Source organism: Diabrotica virgifera, chromosome 6 (assembly GCF_917563875.1).
Source record: "Diabrotica virgifera virgifera chromosome 6, PGI_DIABVI_V3a".
NCBI lineage: Eukaryota > Metazoa > Arthropoda > Insecta > Coleoptera > Chrysomelidae > Diabrotica > Diabrotica virgifera.
In genome coordinates this window covers 79,141,296-79,156,884 of record NC_065448.1, presented here as the reverse complement: position 1 = coordinate 79,156,884, position 15,589 = coordinate 79,141,296, and the positions used below count along the sequence as shown (strand labels likewise).

Genomic DNA, 15,589 nt, shown 5'->3' with positions numbered 1-15,589 from the left:
CGATTCAGTAAATGTTGATCATAGGAGTATAATCTCACATGCTTTTTTGATGAGTGTGCGTCTCTTTGTTTTGACTGTTTCAACTACTTATCACGTTTTGAAAATATCCAGTAACATTTAATTTCTAGAATCGGTTGTTTGTGTGAATCAACTCTTACTAAATGGGATTGGGTAGAGTATACTTTTTCTAGTTGGAGTCTACTTTTACTAGTGAATATTGAATAAAAATCTTCATTTTATATTTATAATCAAGTTTTACTAATAATACCAGCCGTTTAAGTTGACTTCTAACTCTAACTGGATAATCAACTTGAACTATAAAATATATCCGGTCAACTTGAACTGTAACATATATCCTTGAACTGTAACTATAACATATAACTGTATATCCGGGTCCCGCAGTGAAAAGGTTAAGTCGGTAGAATGCACGGTTTTCTAGAAAAATCGATTGAAATTTATTTCAGAAAATCGTTTTTTGAATTTGAAAAGAAATTTCAAAAAAGGCGGTGTTCAATTGTAGGAACTTTGGTGTGGAAAACACCTCCCTTTTCTTAGACACGCAGTTAAGTTAATTGAAAATGTTTTAGACAGTAAAACAGATATCAATAGTTGCCTTAAATGTTTCATATGTTTTAACCCTTCGTTTGGCAACATATCCAAGTGGATATACTAATTTGATTATTTTTTTAAACATAGTATAATCGCTTAAGTCCCATGAAAACCAGGCAGTGGGAGCATATGACGACTTTAAAAGTAAAGGGACGCCACCTCTTGGCAGTTTCGTTAATAACAATGGCAAAAATCGAAATGGCAACTCGTAGTGAAAGTGGATGTCGGCGCGAGGTAAGTTTATCTATTTTTATTAAGTAACCCTGCATGTTTTTAAATGATGGTTTTTAAAATTTGTTTATCTACCTCCTTAACCTTTTATTAGGTATTAGATTTTAGGGATAAATATTGAGAAAGAAGAGAGAATGTTTATAAAAAACTATTGTATCCAAATGGGACACTGCTAGATATTCTGATTTCGTACTGCTATCAATTTTCGATTAAAACCTAATTACACCTTAATGGATTTAGAGTGTTAAAAATAAATCTGATTAAGGGCCGGTTGTTCGAACGCTAATCAACATTGATCACTATCAAATATTTAATTACTGTCACAACTGTCAATGTCAACTTTGGTTGGGTTGCTGAAAACGTAGTTAATTATAATTATGAGATTAGTTAGTTAATTAATATATCAATTATTAACATAATTGATTAACAAACTTCATAATTGTCATCAATAATTATGTTTTCGGCAACTCAACCAAAGTTGACATTGACAGTTGTGACAGTAATTAAGTATTTGATAGTGATCAATGTTGATTAGCGTTCGAACAACCGGCCCTTAGTGATACAGTTAATTATATTATATTAGATTTCAAATTAAACTGATTAATAATATTATAAAACAAACAAATTAATAGGGTTGTTAAGAAGTCTCCCTCCGCACGGTTGAAGTGGGGAGACTTCTTAAGCGGAATTTCAAAAATACTGTAGTTTAAGTGCGGTACATTAAAAACTCATTAAGTGATATCAAACATCTGAACACAAACTTCTTTTTGTTAGCTACTCATTTAGGTCGGTAAGTGATAACAATAGTAATTTAAACAATAGGTATAATTTAATTTAATCCTAATATTAAAAATGGAAATACGAGTAGAACCATATACAGGGTGACCTCAGGAACAAAATGAGTAATAATGATAATGGAATACAACCAAACCAAATGGTTTACTATGATCAAAATGGACAAATGATAACAAACCAAGCCATGATGCCGCAACAGCAACAGCTTATGCCCACAAATATTTCACCAAACACAATGATAATGCCTGATCAACAACAAACATATCGTGCTACCAATGGATCAAACTACATCCCAAATCAATCCGTATCCTTCAATATCATCATCCGCAAGTGGATCCCAACAACAGTCCCATATAAACTACGAATGGCAAACAGTCAGCAGAAAAAGGTTATGCAGCCCTGAAGAAAACCCAAGAGTTAAAAGACAAACCTCTATTAAAGACTACTGGCTGAGCTCGAATAGAAAAGATGGAAATATATTTAATAATCTCGAAAGCGAAGATGATGCCCCTCCCACAGAAGGTAATTTAGAAAAAACAAATGAGCCCAAGCCTCCTCCAATATTCATGATAAGGTAGAAGATATCAATCCATTAACCGATCTATTAACAAAATTATGTCCCAATCAGTATACATTAAAAGCCTTGGGAGAAAAACAAATAAAACTACAACCTAATACAGGAGAAGTATATAGTAAAATCACAAAAGCACTACAAGAGAAGAAAGCAGAATTTCATACATACAAACCAAAACAGGACAAAAGTTTTAGAGTGGTATTAAAGAACCTCCACCATTCAACAAACATTGAGCATATTAAAAACAACGTAGAAGACCTCGGCCATGAAGTTGTCCAGATATGGAATGTGAAACAAAACAAGACAAAAAAAAACCACTACCAATGTTCTTCGTCGACTTAAAGGTCAAAGAAAATAACAAAGATATATACAACACCAAACTGTTCATGAATACAAGCGTAATATTCGAACCGCCAATCTCTAGAAGAACAATACCACAATGTATGCGATGTCAAAGGTACGGACATACAAAAAACTTCTGTCAAAGAGAATACAGATGCGTCAAATGTACAGAATTTCACCAAACATCTGAATGTCCTAGAGATATAAAAGACAACACAGTCAAATGCGTAAACTGCCTGGAAAACCATCCAGCAAACTATAGAGGATGCATAATACACAAAAAATTACAACAAAAGTTATACCCCAGACTGCGACAGAAAAACACAGCGACCACAACTAATAGTGCCCGCACAGTAACCGCTGATAATACATATGCACAAGTTGTTACAATGCAAAACGTAACAAATAATCCTAACGGAGCAACCAATATCCAACAATCACAATCAAATGATCTCACGGAACTAAAAAATATGATGAGAGATCTAATAACTCAAATGGGAACGATCATGAATCTAATCACAACGCTTGTTTCAAAACTTTCTTAATGGATACTCAATTGTTAAAGATAGTACAGTGGAGCGCCAATGGTCTGAGTCTACATGCTCATGAAATTAAAGCTTACATCATCGGCAATAACATTGATGTATTTCTAGTCTCAGAAACACATTTTACCAATAAAAACTATTTCAAAATACCTAAATATAACATCTACCACACAAACAATCCAGATAATACAGCTCATGGAGGAACAGCAGTTATAATTCGTAGCAGTATACAACATTAAGAATTAGAAAGTTATCAAAAAGAATACCTACAAGCAACCAGTGTAGCAATAGAAAGTAGCACTGGTACTCTGGTTCTATCAGCAGCATATTGCCCACCTAAACACAACAACAAAAAAGAACAATATACTAACTACATAGGAACACTCGGAAACAAATTTATAAGTGGAGGTGATTACAATGCCAAGAATACACATTGGGGATCTCGACTTACAAACACTAAGGGCAGAGAATTATTGACCACAATCACAGGTAACAATTTAAGCATCAAAGCAACAGGAGAGCCCACCTACTGGCCGTCCGATCCTGCGAAAATACCAGACGCTATCGACTTCTTCATCGTAAAAGGTATTAACCCAAACTACCTAAAAATTGAAAGCAGCTATGATCTTTCATCAGATCATTCTCCTATAATATTGACGTTACATGCAAAAGTAATAAGAAAATACCAAGAACCTCAATTATGCAACCTAAAGACCAACTGGGAGCTATTCCGACAAAAACTTGATGAGAACATTGAACTAAACGTTCCACTCAAGACACCACAGAACATTGATGAAGCCGTCGCAAATCTAACAAAAGGAATTCAAACAGCAGCCTGGCACGCAACTCCCAATGTTGCCGATAATAAATCCAAAGGTGATAATCCAATTATTGTAAAAGAAAAAATCATAGAGAAACGAAGACTTCGTAAAAAGTGGCAAAACAATAGAACTGAAATCAATAAAAGGAATTATAACAGAGCAGCATCTGAATTAAAAAGACTACTACACACAATCAGGAATCAGAACGTACAAGAGTACCTCGAAAAACTAACACCTACGGAAGCAACAGATTATTCTCTATGGCGTGCTACACGAAAAATGAAAAGACCAATACAACAAATACCTCCGCTTAGAGACTCTGCGGGAACATGGGCCAGAAGTAATAATGAAAAAGCAAAGGCCTTTGCTGAACACCTAAGCAACGTCTTTAAACCTTACAACATGGACCAAAACGACGAAGATAATAATGAAATCTTAAATTTTCTTGATATACCTTTTCAAATGGATCTCCCAATAAAAAAATTTAAACCTAAAGAAATCCGAATGGTAATTATGGATGAAATCAATCCAAAAAAGGCTCCTGGATATGACCTCGTCACTGGAAAAATCCTGCAAAACGTAACTAAGAAAACAATCATGGCAATAACACATATATTTAATGCAATACTTACGTATGCACATTTTCCCAATCAGTGGAAAGTAGCAGAGATCATAATGTTACAAAAACCAGGAAAAGACCCCAAAGAACTGAACTCATATAGACCCATTAGTCTCTTACCTATATTATCTAAGCTATTTGAAAAAATGTTTCTACGTCGATTGGAACCAATAATAGAAGAAACAAGATTAATTCCAAAACACCAATTTGATTTTCGTAGCAAACATGGAACAATAGCGCAAACACATCGTATAGTCAAACAAATCAGCAATGATCTAGAAAACAAGAGGTACTGTAGTGCAGCTTTTCTAGATATCAACCAAGCATTCGACAAAGTGTGGCATACAGGACTCCTCCATAAGCTGAAGAAAAATCTTCCGTATCAATATTATTTAATTATAAAATCGTATCTGACAGATCGCTTTTCATTAGTAAAACAACAAGATGCTCGCTCAGAACTATTTAAAATAAAATCCGGCGTCCCACAAGGTAGTGTACTTGGTCCCTTACTATACCTGTTATTTACTGCTGATCTACCTACAACTAGATTGACAACAGTCGCAACATTCGCGGATGATACAGGTATTATCGCATCTCACACAGACCCCCAAAGAGTTTCGCATAACTTACAAGCCCACTTAAATAAAATAGAAAAATGGTTAAAAAAAATGGAAACTAAGAGCTAATGAAACAAAATCGACCCACATGACATTTACCATGCGAAGAGAGAGCTGTCCACCAGTATACATAAACAACAAACAATTATTACAAGTAGATACAACCAAATACCTGGGCATACATCTAGATAAAAGACTAACATGGAGAAAACACATATTCACCAAAAGAAAGCAACTTGAACTCAAACTTCAACAAATGTACTGGATTCTGGGTAGACATTCAAGACTGTCAATTGAAAATAAATTAGTGGTATACAAAGCCATACTTAAACCCATATGGACCTATGGCATACAGCTATGGGGCTCAGCCAGCAACTCTAACTTGGAAATTATACAACGTTTTCAAAATAAGGCATTAAGAACCATAGTAAACGCTCCATGGTACGTCCCCAACGCAATAATAGAGAGAGATCTGAAAGTTCCCAGCATCAAAGAAGAAATCAGCAAATACAGTGAAAAGTATGAAGAAAGACTTAGTGCGCATCCAAATGATTTCGCGAGTGAATTATTAAACACGGAGGGTGAAGTTCGCAGACTTAAGCGTTATAAACCAACTGACTTACCAAATAGATTTTAGATAAATTAGAACTATTTTAAGTTTTACTTTATTTTACTAGTAGTACTATCTATACATTTGTTGATAATTTAGAAAGGAAAGTTTTCATTGGAATTCTTACCTACATGTCATAGCCTAAGAAAGTCATCACTTTAACTGATTGTTCCTAACGGAACAGATTGTTAAATAAATTGGAGTAATAAAAAAAAAATTACAGCGTTTAAGCTACTCTGCCGTCCTCAATTAAAACGTGGTATCTGCAAAAAAATTGAAAATCGAGTTTTGGCTATATGTGGTTTCCTTGTGACCTTATTTATGCTTCTGCAAAGTCTGAAAGTTGTATCATTTTATTTACTACCAAAATAAACAAATTGGAATATGCCGTCAACATATATAGAGTCCTGAGAAAAAAACTTTGAGAGCCGATTTCTCGGTTTTAAGTTGGCTGCACATACCGCGTTTTATTTGAGGACGGCAGTATTGTTTCATACAAGGAGCATTTGGTGTTATATTCGATCAATTTGCTTGCAGGAGTTGAAGCTAGTGTTGCCCAAATGCAAGACCAAGACGAGACTTGGACAGTCTTGGTCTTGCACCAGTACACCTGGTCTTGGTCTTGGTATTGCACTCCCAGTCTTGGTCTTGGTCTTGCAGCAAGAGTCTTACAAGTCTCGCAGTTACCCACTAGCATATTGCTATTTATTAATAAACAACTCACATTAGGTGGGTTTGAACCCACGATCTAAACTATCCCTGCCTATACTCTAACTAACTGGGCTATCTACCATGTCCCACGGGAGTTAGTCTGTTTCTTAATAAACGTTTGCATTGAATAACCTGACATGTGCTAAAACATGGTGAAAACACAAAAAAAACAAATAAATGACATAAAATTGACTGTATTTTAAAGAACATTATCTGTCTAGAAAGGGATTGATGGACTCTCACATTAGGTGTATGAAATGAAATGGAATAAAAGAGTTCTACAATTTGCCATTTATTCGAATAAAAAATAAAAAAATACAAATTAAATTAACAGTACGCAATAGCTTTGACACTATTATTAGTTGATAATTTTTGTTTGCTATTAGTTGAAAATTTTAAGATTGACTTTTTTTTAACAAGAATTAATACAAAGTAATACACGCAGTTTAATTAAATAACATTTATACAGATTGAGTTTTATGTATGGAACGCCTCAAATATCTCGGAAAAGACTTGAACGATTTTTATAGAATTTGGTGGGTAAAGGTCTTCTAATGCGGCCGATATTATAGTGGTAATTACACATTGTTGTCAGATCTTGCGTTTTTTTGAAAATATAATGAACTTTCGTATTTCGAATAGAACACCCTGTATATTTTTGCATTTTGAACCATAATAACTACTAATTAATTTTCATGTAATATTTCCTATACCGAAATGCCGTAATTTCTACATATATTTATTTAAAAAAATTTTTTAACAAATTATAAAAATCAATTGTTTCAGCCCTGGCAGACTTATTTTAGGTTCTTTGAATCATATGGAACAAAAAAGGTCTTTTGTAGTTGTTGTCTAAAGTTATTCGTTTCCGAGTTATAAACAATTTAAAACTGAAAAAAATCGAAAAATGACGATTTTCAAGGCTCAAAAACACAAGTAAAAAATATTATTTTCGAAATCTCGAAGTGCCTAAACTGAAGTTTAAACTTTATTTATCAGTTGTCGATAAGTAATTTATTTATTTCATTTTAAAAAACATTGTTTTTTAGTTTTTAATGCAGCCGATCGCCCATCCTCCCAAAGTTCTTCATTAACAATAAAAAACAATGGCAAAATCACACATCGGCCAATATCTCTTTTTATATAATATCTCTTTTTTTGAAATTTGAAGGTTTTGTAACATTTTACCGTGCGTGAATGGGCTATACAGGGTAGCTAGGCATTATCTTATCTAGTGCTTTTTCAGCAAAAAATTTTGTTTGGCCGATTGATCTAATATCTAATTGCACACCCTGCAAACAGTTTATAAGTAGGACGTTTAGTCTTTACGATATGGATAAGGAAAAACAATTGAGTGGTTGTCCGTAACACTGGATATGCTATTCATATATTTCTATCACTTTAGGCGACATACTTCTTTAAAAGTTTCAATGCGATATTATTATACTGTCGTGTCGGCATCACACAACACAAGAAGATTATTTTATGAAAGGTTGCTATTCTCAAAATCTAGACAATTGCTCAATTGTAATTAATTTCGGAGCGAAGGCGTCGTCTGATATTAGGAAAGAATGAAATATTTTATTTTTACATTGTATAATAATTTATGACCTCTGAGTACGTATCCAATAAATAGTGTGTATATTTTTAATTCGGTATGTATGTTCATCGTATTGTTCATAATGCGGATACATCCAATTTTCCAAATTTTTGTTACATATTTTTTTATATCTCATAGTCTCTAAGCATATACCCAAACTAATATACAGGGTGTAACAAAAATACAGGTCATAAATTAAATCACCTATTCTAGGACCAAAAATAGTTCGAATGAACCTAACTTACCTTAGTACAAATATGCACATAAAAAAAGTTACAGCCCTTTGAAGTTACAAAATGAAAATCGATTTTTTTCAACATATCGAAAACTATTAGACTTTTTATTGAAAATGGACATGTGGCATTTTTATCGCAGGAATATCTTAAAGAAAAATTATAGTGAAATTTGTGCACCCCATAAAAATGTTATGGGGGTTTTGTTCCCTTAAACCCACCCAAACTTTTGTGTACGTTCCAATTAAATTATTATTGTGATACTATTAGTTAAATTCAATATTTTTAAATCTTTTTTGGTTCTTAGTATTTTTTCGACAAGGCAGTTTTTATCGAGTTGCGGCTTCTTTTCTAATATGTTTACGTAGAGATTTTATGGGGGTTTTGTTCCTTTAAACCTTCCAAATGGTTGTGTACGTTCCAATTAAACTATTACTGCGATAACATTAGTTAAACACAGTGTTTTTAAAACTTTTTTGCTTCTTTGTATTTTTTCGATAAGGCACATTTTATCTAAAAATGTAAATCATAAATAAATTTTCCTATTATTATCAAGTCTCCATAATCGTACTTAGCCATATACAAATATGTGGTGGATTTGACAAATAATATGCAAAATATCTCGACCAATACTGACTTTTCGAAAAAGTACCAAGAGGCAAAGAAGTTTTTAAAGCATTGTGTTTAACTAATGGTACTACAATAATAATCAAATTAAAACGTACACAAAAGTTTGGGGAGGGTTTAAAGGAACCAAACCCCCATAAAATTTTTATGGGGTGTCTAAATTTCACTATAATTTTTTATTAAGATACTACTGCCATAAGAATGCCACATGTTCATTTTCAATAAAAAATCTCCAATTGTTTTTGATATATTGGAAAAAATCGATTTTCATTTTGTAACTTCAAAGGGCTGTAACTTTTTTATGTGCACATTTGCACTAAGGTAAGTTAGGTTCAATCGAACTATTTTTGGTCCCAGAATATGTGATTAAATTTATGACCTGTATTTTTGTTACACCCTGTATTATTCCATAAAACGACACTCAAACTGCAAGACGCAAGAGTCTCGCAGGCTTAGTCTTGTTCTTGCTCAAGTCTTGCACGGTCAGTCTTGGTCTTGCTAAAATAAGGCGGTCTTTGTCTTGCTAAAACGCAAGAACAAGACCAAGACCGATTTTGGGCAACATTACTTGAAGCTATTCGTGGCGAGCAATTCTTTCAGATTTTGAAACCACCAAGTGTTTTAAGTTGACGCCGACTATTGTTGATTATCCACCGTTGGACAAACCCATTGTTACTATGGTACCAGCTGCCGAAACTGTCCCTAGCATGAATTATGTATGACGGAGGGACCGACTTTCTTCTCGAGTCAGATCAGATTTTTGCTACTGATTGTAGATAACTCCTGAGAATACTGTAAATCCCATCACTCCGACAGTAAAAACACCTACAAGAACGAGCCAGAGAAAAAGGGCCAAATCTCCAATGGTGGTAACAGCCTGTACTTCTTTTAAAAAAGGAATTCCAAACCTTTCAAAGTATCAAAAAACAAAATTTACCAAGGGCGTTTGGATATTTCTGTAGGTTTATGTCAAATGATCTTTTGGAAATTATTGCGTGCAAAACAAACAGATATGCTGTACAAATGACAAGCCGTTAAATATATTTCACCTTGGAAGAACTGCAAAAATCTAAATATAGAAGTTATGACATATGTTATAACAAGTTATGAAGTGAAAAAGCCGAATCCAGTGCTTGAAATGCACCAATCTCTCATCGAATACGTTCTGATTAAGACTTGCACAGAAATTGCTTTTTGGTGTATCATACAAAATATTTTATTTTATTTAAGCTCAAATAATGTATTTGATTTACTTGAATTAAATTAAATTTGTTTTCTTGAGTTGTAGATAATTTATTTGTACGTCATATTGTATTACCTTAACTGCCGCAGTATCCATATGGATACATAATCAAAACCGTCTTAAAGTATAGGATTCAAATGCCTTTCAGCCGAAAAAAAAACAGTTTTATTACTATACACATAAAAACTAGTTGACTACATTAAAAACAAAATAATACTCACTGGATAGTCCAGGACTGTAGGGATTCTTTCTAAAGGCACCCTTCAAATTGTTGCTTTTTCTGTATATGAGTAATCCTACAGCATACACCAGTCCACAAATCACCAATTGCCACGTCGGTAACTCTACATTATTTTCTATGACGTACTTCATCAAGAGGGCATTGAAGAACGGAGAGGTACAGTATGACATAACCAGCAGATATCCAAATCCTTCTTGTTGGTGAGTAAAGGAAGTCAACCAAGTGGATTCGAAAATTATAGAATCAAGGAAGTAATAAACGTGAAGGAGAGTGAATGTTAGGATGGTAGGTTTGATGGAGAGTAGTTTTGGCGCAATTGTAAATGTATTATCTAAATTTTCAATTTTAAATGTAGGTTCCAACGTTTTCGAGAGAAATGCCAAATCGATGAATATCTGAAAATAAAATTCAATATATAAAACTTTGTCACACTAATGCCCCACCCTGTATGTTAAAAAAATATAATTTAAAAATAAAAATCGACCTGTTTCGTGATTTATCTCTAGAGTCGTTTATTCTCAAGAAAATGAATTTATTCCAACTCAAACGCAGTGCCGGATTAACCATTAGGCGGACTAGGCGGCCGCCTAGGGCCCGGACACTTGATGGGCCCGCATCCCACACAAATGCATTAATTAATATTTAATTATTTAAGCAATTATTTAAAAAAAACTAAAATGTTAAAAAAATCAAATAGGGCTAACTGAGACAAAAAAAGGTATGTATGTATATTATGTATCAGCGCAAATAAGTCATTAAAAGAATATATTAGTGTTTTTAGTAAATGTATTATTTATTATAATTTTTGGATTTGTCTTTCTCTGTAGTAAGATAATAAAATATTATGTAGGTGTAACATTTTTATATGTCTATTTGTCACCGTGTTGTTAATTATATCCGAAACTTACTTGTCACTTAAAAGAAGCTCCGTGGCGTGGTTTGTAGAGCGGTGGGTCAGAGAACGGAAGCACACGGAAGGTCGCGGGTTCTAATCCTGGACGATTCATATTTTTTTTTCTAATTTTTGGTTGTTTTAATAAAAATTTTTTGAAAGTGGTAGATAAGAAAGTTAGTTTAATATTTAAATGAAATACAAATAACCTGTTAAGTATATTTACTTCGTTGAAATTATATAATAGAAGAATAACTTCTTACGTGCGTACAAAGTACACACACATTCTTTTTTTTTTCAATTTCTACCCACCGATGGGCCTTATAGTCCATTCACTCGCGGTAAAATATTGCAAAACCTCCGGATTTTAAAGAACCTTTAGATTTGAAACAAGAGCTTGCATTGATATAAAATTTGGTATCAGCATAGCTAACATGTCAAATAAAAAAGTGATATTGTGCTAATGTGTGTTTTTGCTCTACGGTTGAGTCCACCCCTTCTCGGGGGTGAAAAAATATACCGTCAAAATACGTCCGGAAGTGGATAAACTGACTAATTCTAAGCAACTTTTGTTCAATAGAGTTTTTTCATCAAGCCAATACATTTCGAGTTATTTTTGCAGGTGAATATCTTCATTTTCAACAAAAAATAACACGTTTTTAGACGGTTTTTTGCAAATAACTCAAAAAGTAAGTATTTTATCGAAGAAATATTCTTAGCAAAAAATGGTGTATGTGTTCAGTCTGTAGACCCAGTAGGGGTTGTAGCTCATGAAAATTAGGTTCCTATTCGTCAAATTCCAAATCGAATATTTCAACGTGAAACTCATTTAAATGTTTTAAAAAAGCATTATTCTTGTTTTTTTTTTTTAATTTCTATCATAAAAAGTAAGCAAGATACGCTCAGAATAAAGTTGATTTTACCCATCTTTTGAAGTTTACCCATTTTTTGGGTAAAAAAAACTGGTGAAAATAACCCACTAATTAGCATCCCAAATGAAATTAATCCTTACCGCTTCACAAGCTACTTAACTTATGTATTGTTTATATGCTCTGTAAGTTTTATCGGTATAAAGTGCTTATTTATAAAAGGGTTGTAGTAGAAAGGGCTTGAACAAGTCACTAATCACGAGTGTATGCAATTTTTTTTATTTGGCTTAATGCCTCGACAACTAATGGCCATTGGCATGGTACAGTGGATTTTTCCAATCAGGTACCTAGTGTAGTGGGTAGTGTGTGTGTTGAGTAAATGTCTTGTTACTTAGCAAAGTCGTCATTAATTGTATCCGAACGTCTGCGGTCCCTCCGGTTAGTACATATCCCACAAAATTAGAAACTATTTTCATTTATTAATTTTTAATAAATGAAAAATTCTCTACCCAGGGTATGCAAATTTTGAACGTCATATCTTAACCAATTTTTATCTTCCAAAAAAGCAAAAATCTGAAATATTCAGAAAATCAAAACCTATATTTTTTACTCAAGATTTTTGGTACCACTAATAATTTTTAAGTTATTTTGAAAAAAAAAAGACATTTTTTTTCAAAATTTCAAAAAATTTGTTTTATTTTAAATCCCAATGTATTGAAATATAAGCGTTGTGAACCGGTGAAACTTACAGATCATATAAATAATATACTTATAAGTTTTTTCAAGATTATCATAAATTTTCAAGATTTTTGTGCCAAAAAAAGAAATCAACATTATTTTAAGCTTTACTTGCTTAATTTTGATACTTGAAACTTGTTTAAAAAAAAACAAAAATAAAACTTTCTTAACACTTTAAAAAAGTTATGATAATTTTTCACCGAAAAGTGCTTCATTTTTTGGTAATTTATGTTGAAAATATTTTATTTGGAATTTGTCGAATAAGAATCTACTTTTCATTTGCTCCAGTTCTGCTTATACTGGGTCTACATACTTCATACATACACCATGTTTTAAATTTCGTATACGCTATATTTTTTCTAAGAATATTTTTTCGATAAAATACTTAATTTTGGAGTTATTTGCGAAAAACCGTCTAAAAAGGTGTTTTTTTTTTGTTGAAAAATGAACTTATTCAATCGAAAATAACTCAAAAAGTATTGATTTCGTGAAAAAACTCGATAGAACAAAAGTTACTTAGAATTAATCAGTTATCCATTATTTTGAATGTATGTTTTTTCACCCCCGAAGGGGTCGCACTCATACCCAGGGCAAAATCACATATCGACACAATATCCCTTTTTTCTTTGGCATATTAGCTACGGAATATTAATGAGAAGTTGTTGCGAAATGTAAAAAAAAGAAAAATGATCTTTTTTACATTGTCGTAATTTATTTTTTGGAGTAACTACTTCCCAAAACAACATAAATATCTGTAAATTTGTTTTAAATAAATGGTCGATATAAAGGGGCCTACTTCTTATGGCCGCCTAGGACCCCATGATGCCTTAAACCGTCACTGCTCAAACGTCCTCACTGTATATGTGTAACATGATATTAATCACAGGGATACTCATTTCATTAAGAGCGAAAGCGCAAAATTTCGGGCCAATGCTTTTTAAATTCATTCATTTTTTTCGTATTCTGAGAAAGTAATTTTGAAAAATTTAAAGGCCGAATGAAATATTACATTATTACCAAGGCCAAAAGTCCCCGAAACCGAAAACCTCTATAATGTTTATTTTAATAAGTTACGGGGGTAAAAAAAGAGAAAATTTAGTGATTTTTAATTTCAAACATCTCATTCAGAAGAAAATATTTATTTATCTAAGGGGCTTTCGGTCCTCGGTGATAATGTAATCTTTCATTCTACGTCTAAATTTTTCAAAAATATTTATTAGTTTTTTCAGGATTCGAAAAAAATGAATGCATTTAAAAAGCATTCCTGAAAAGTTTCCCACAGTTCCCACAAAGAAACTGTATCCCACAGTTTCTTTACAGGTTTCTTTGTTACAAGTTGTAGTAAAATTATTTATATAAATATGTATGTATATGAAATAGTTCTTTATTATATTCTTATCTGGTTTTTATGAATATTCATTTGTTTATTTATGTCCGCTTAATTCTGTTTACTCAACTTTTTATTTATAAAAAGACTAAGTTTTCACTCTAATGACATATAAAACAACTTAATGCTATTCTACATCCCACCAGAATGAAAACAATGGGAACCTTCTCTGGTTACACCTCCGAGGCTTCTACAATTTGCAAGCCATACGGATGCTGAGACTAAGGAAGATGAGGGAATTCTACAATTTACAATTCACGTCCCATCTGCTCAGCGCGGTAAAGTTCCAACGAGATTGAAAATTGAAAATGGTTATTCATTTTTTTTATTTATATTTTACTTAGTGGTTTTAAACCAGAGAAATAAAAATAAAAATTGGTTCTTTAAGAACACACCTTTTTACATTTCGTATAGTACGGCATAATTCGTAGGTCGTAAAATTCACGATCGTCCAGTAATCGCGATGAGGCTGATTTATCATACACCGGTACATGGACGACACGGCGTGTAGAACAATAGAAAGTGGACGTTCTCGACACTTCCCGGTGTCGCATGTCGCTCCGTTCCATTGTATGATAAATCAGCCAAAGCTTTTCATATCAGACGATTCTTCAACGTGCCCCGTGCCGTCCACGTCCCCGTCATAACATAAATCCGCCCATAGTTTGAACAAGTCCGATAGTCTAGTCTAGATTATAACCGCTTTACATTACGTTTATCAACAAAAAAAAATTAATCAAGAGCTGAGGACAACAAAAATAAATGATTCACAATTTCTTTTATTCTTAAATATTTACATACCATAATAAGCGTAAACAGAGTGAGTTTTATGTATGGAAACCCTCAATTATCTCAGAAACGGTTTGCACGATTTTTATAGATTTTGGTGGGTAAGGGTTTTCTGAATCGGCCGATATTATAGTGGTAATTAAATTGTTGTCAGATCTTCCATTTTTCTGGAAATCTAATGAACTTTCCTATTTCAAATGGAACACCCTGTACATTTTTTATGTTTTGAAGTTCTTAAGAAATACTGATTATTTTCCATGTGCTGATATTCCCTGAGTTATTGCTACATTTATTAAAAAAAAAATTAAACAAATTATAAAAATCAATTCTTTCAACCCGGGTAGATATTATTTTAGGTGCTTTGGATCATTGGGAACCAAAAATGGTCATTTGTAATTTTTCTCTTAAGTTAATCGTTTTTAAGTTATAAACAATTTAAAACTGAAAAGAAACGAAAAATTACGATTTCATGGTTCAAAAACACAAGTAAAAAATA

At 32.7% G+C, this 15,589-nt stretch overlaps 1 protein-coding gene across 1 annotated transcript in view; it reads right to left on the bottom strand.

Moving 5' to 3' along the window:
- LOC114335732 (delta(14)-sterol reductase LBR) overlaps positions 1-15,589 on the bottom strand; it is a 55,876-nt gene that overhangs the window by 13,041 nt on the left and 27,246 nt on the right. The window contains exon 5 of the mRNA XM_028286021.2: positions 10,399-10,813. Within this exon, the coding sequence (XP_028141822.1) occupies positions 10,399-10,813 (415 nt within the window). The remainder of the gene's footprint in view (positions 1-10,398; positions 10,814-15,589) is intronic.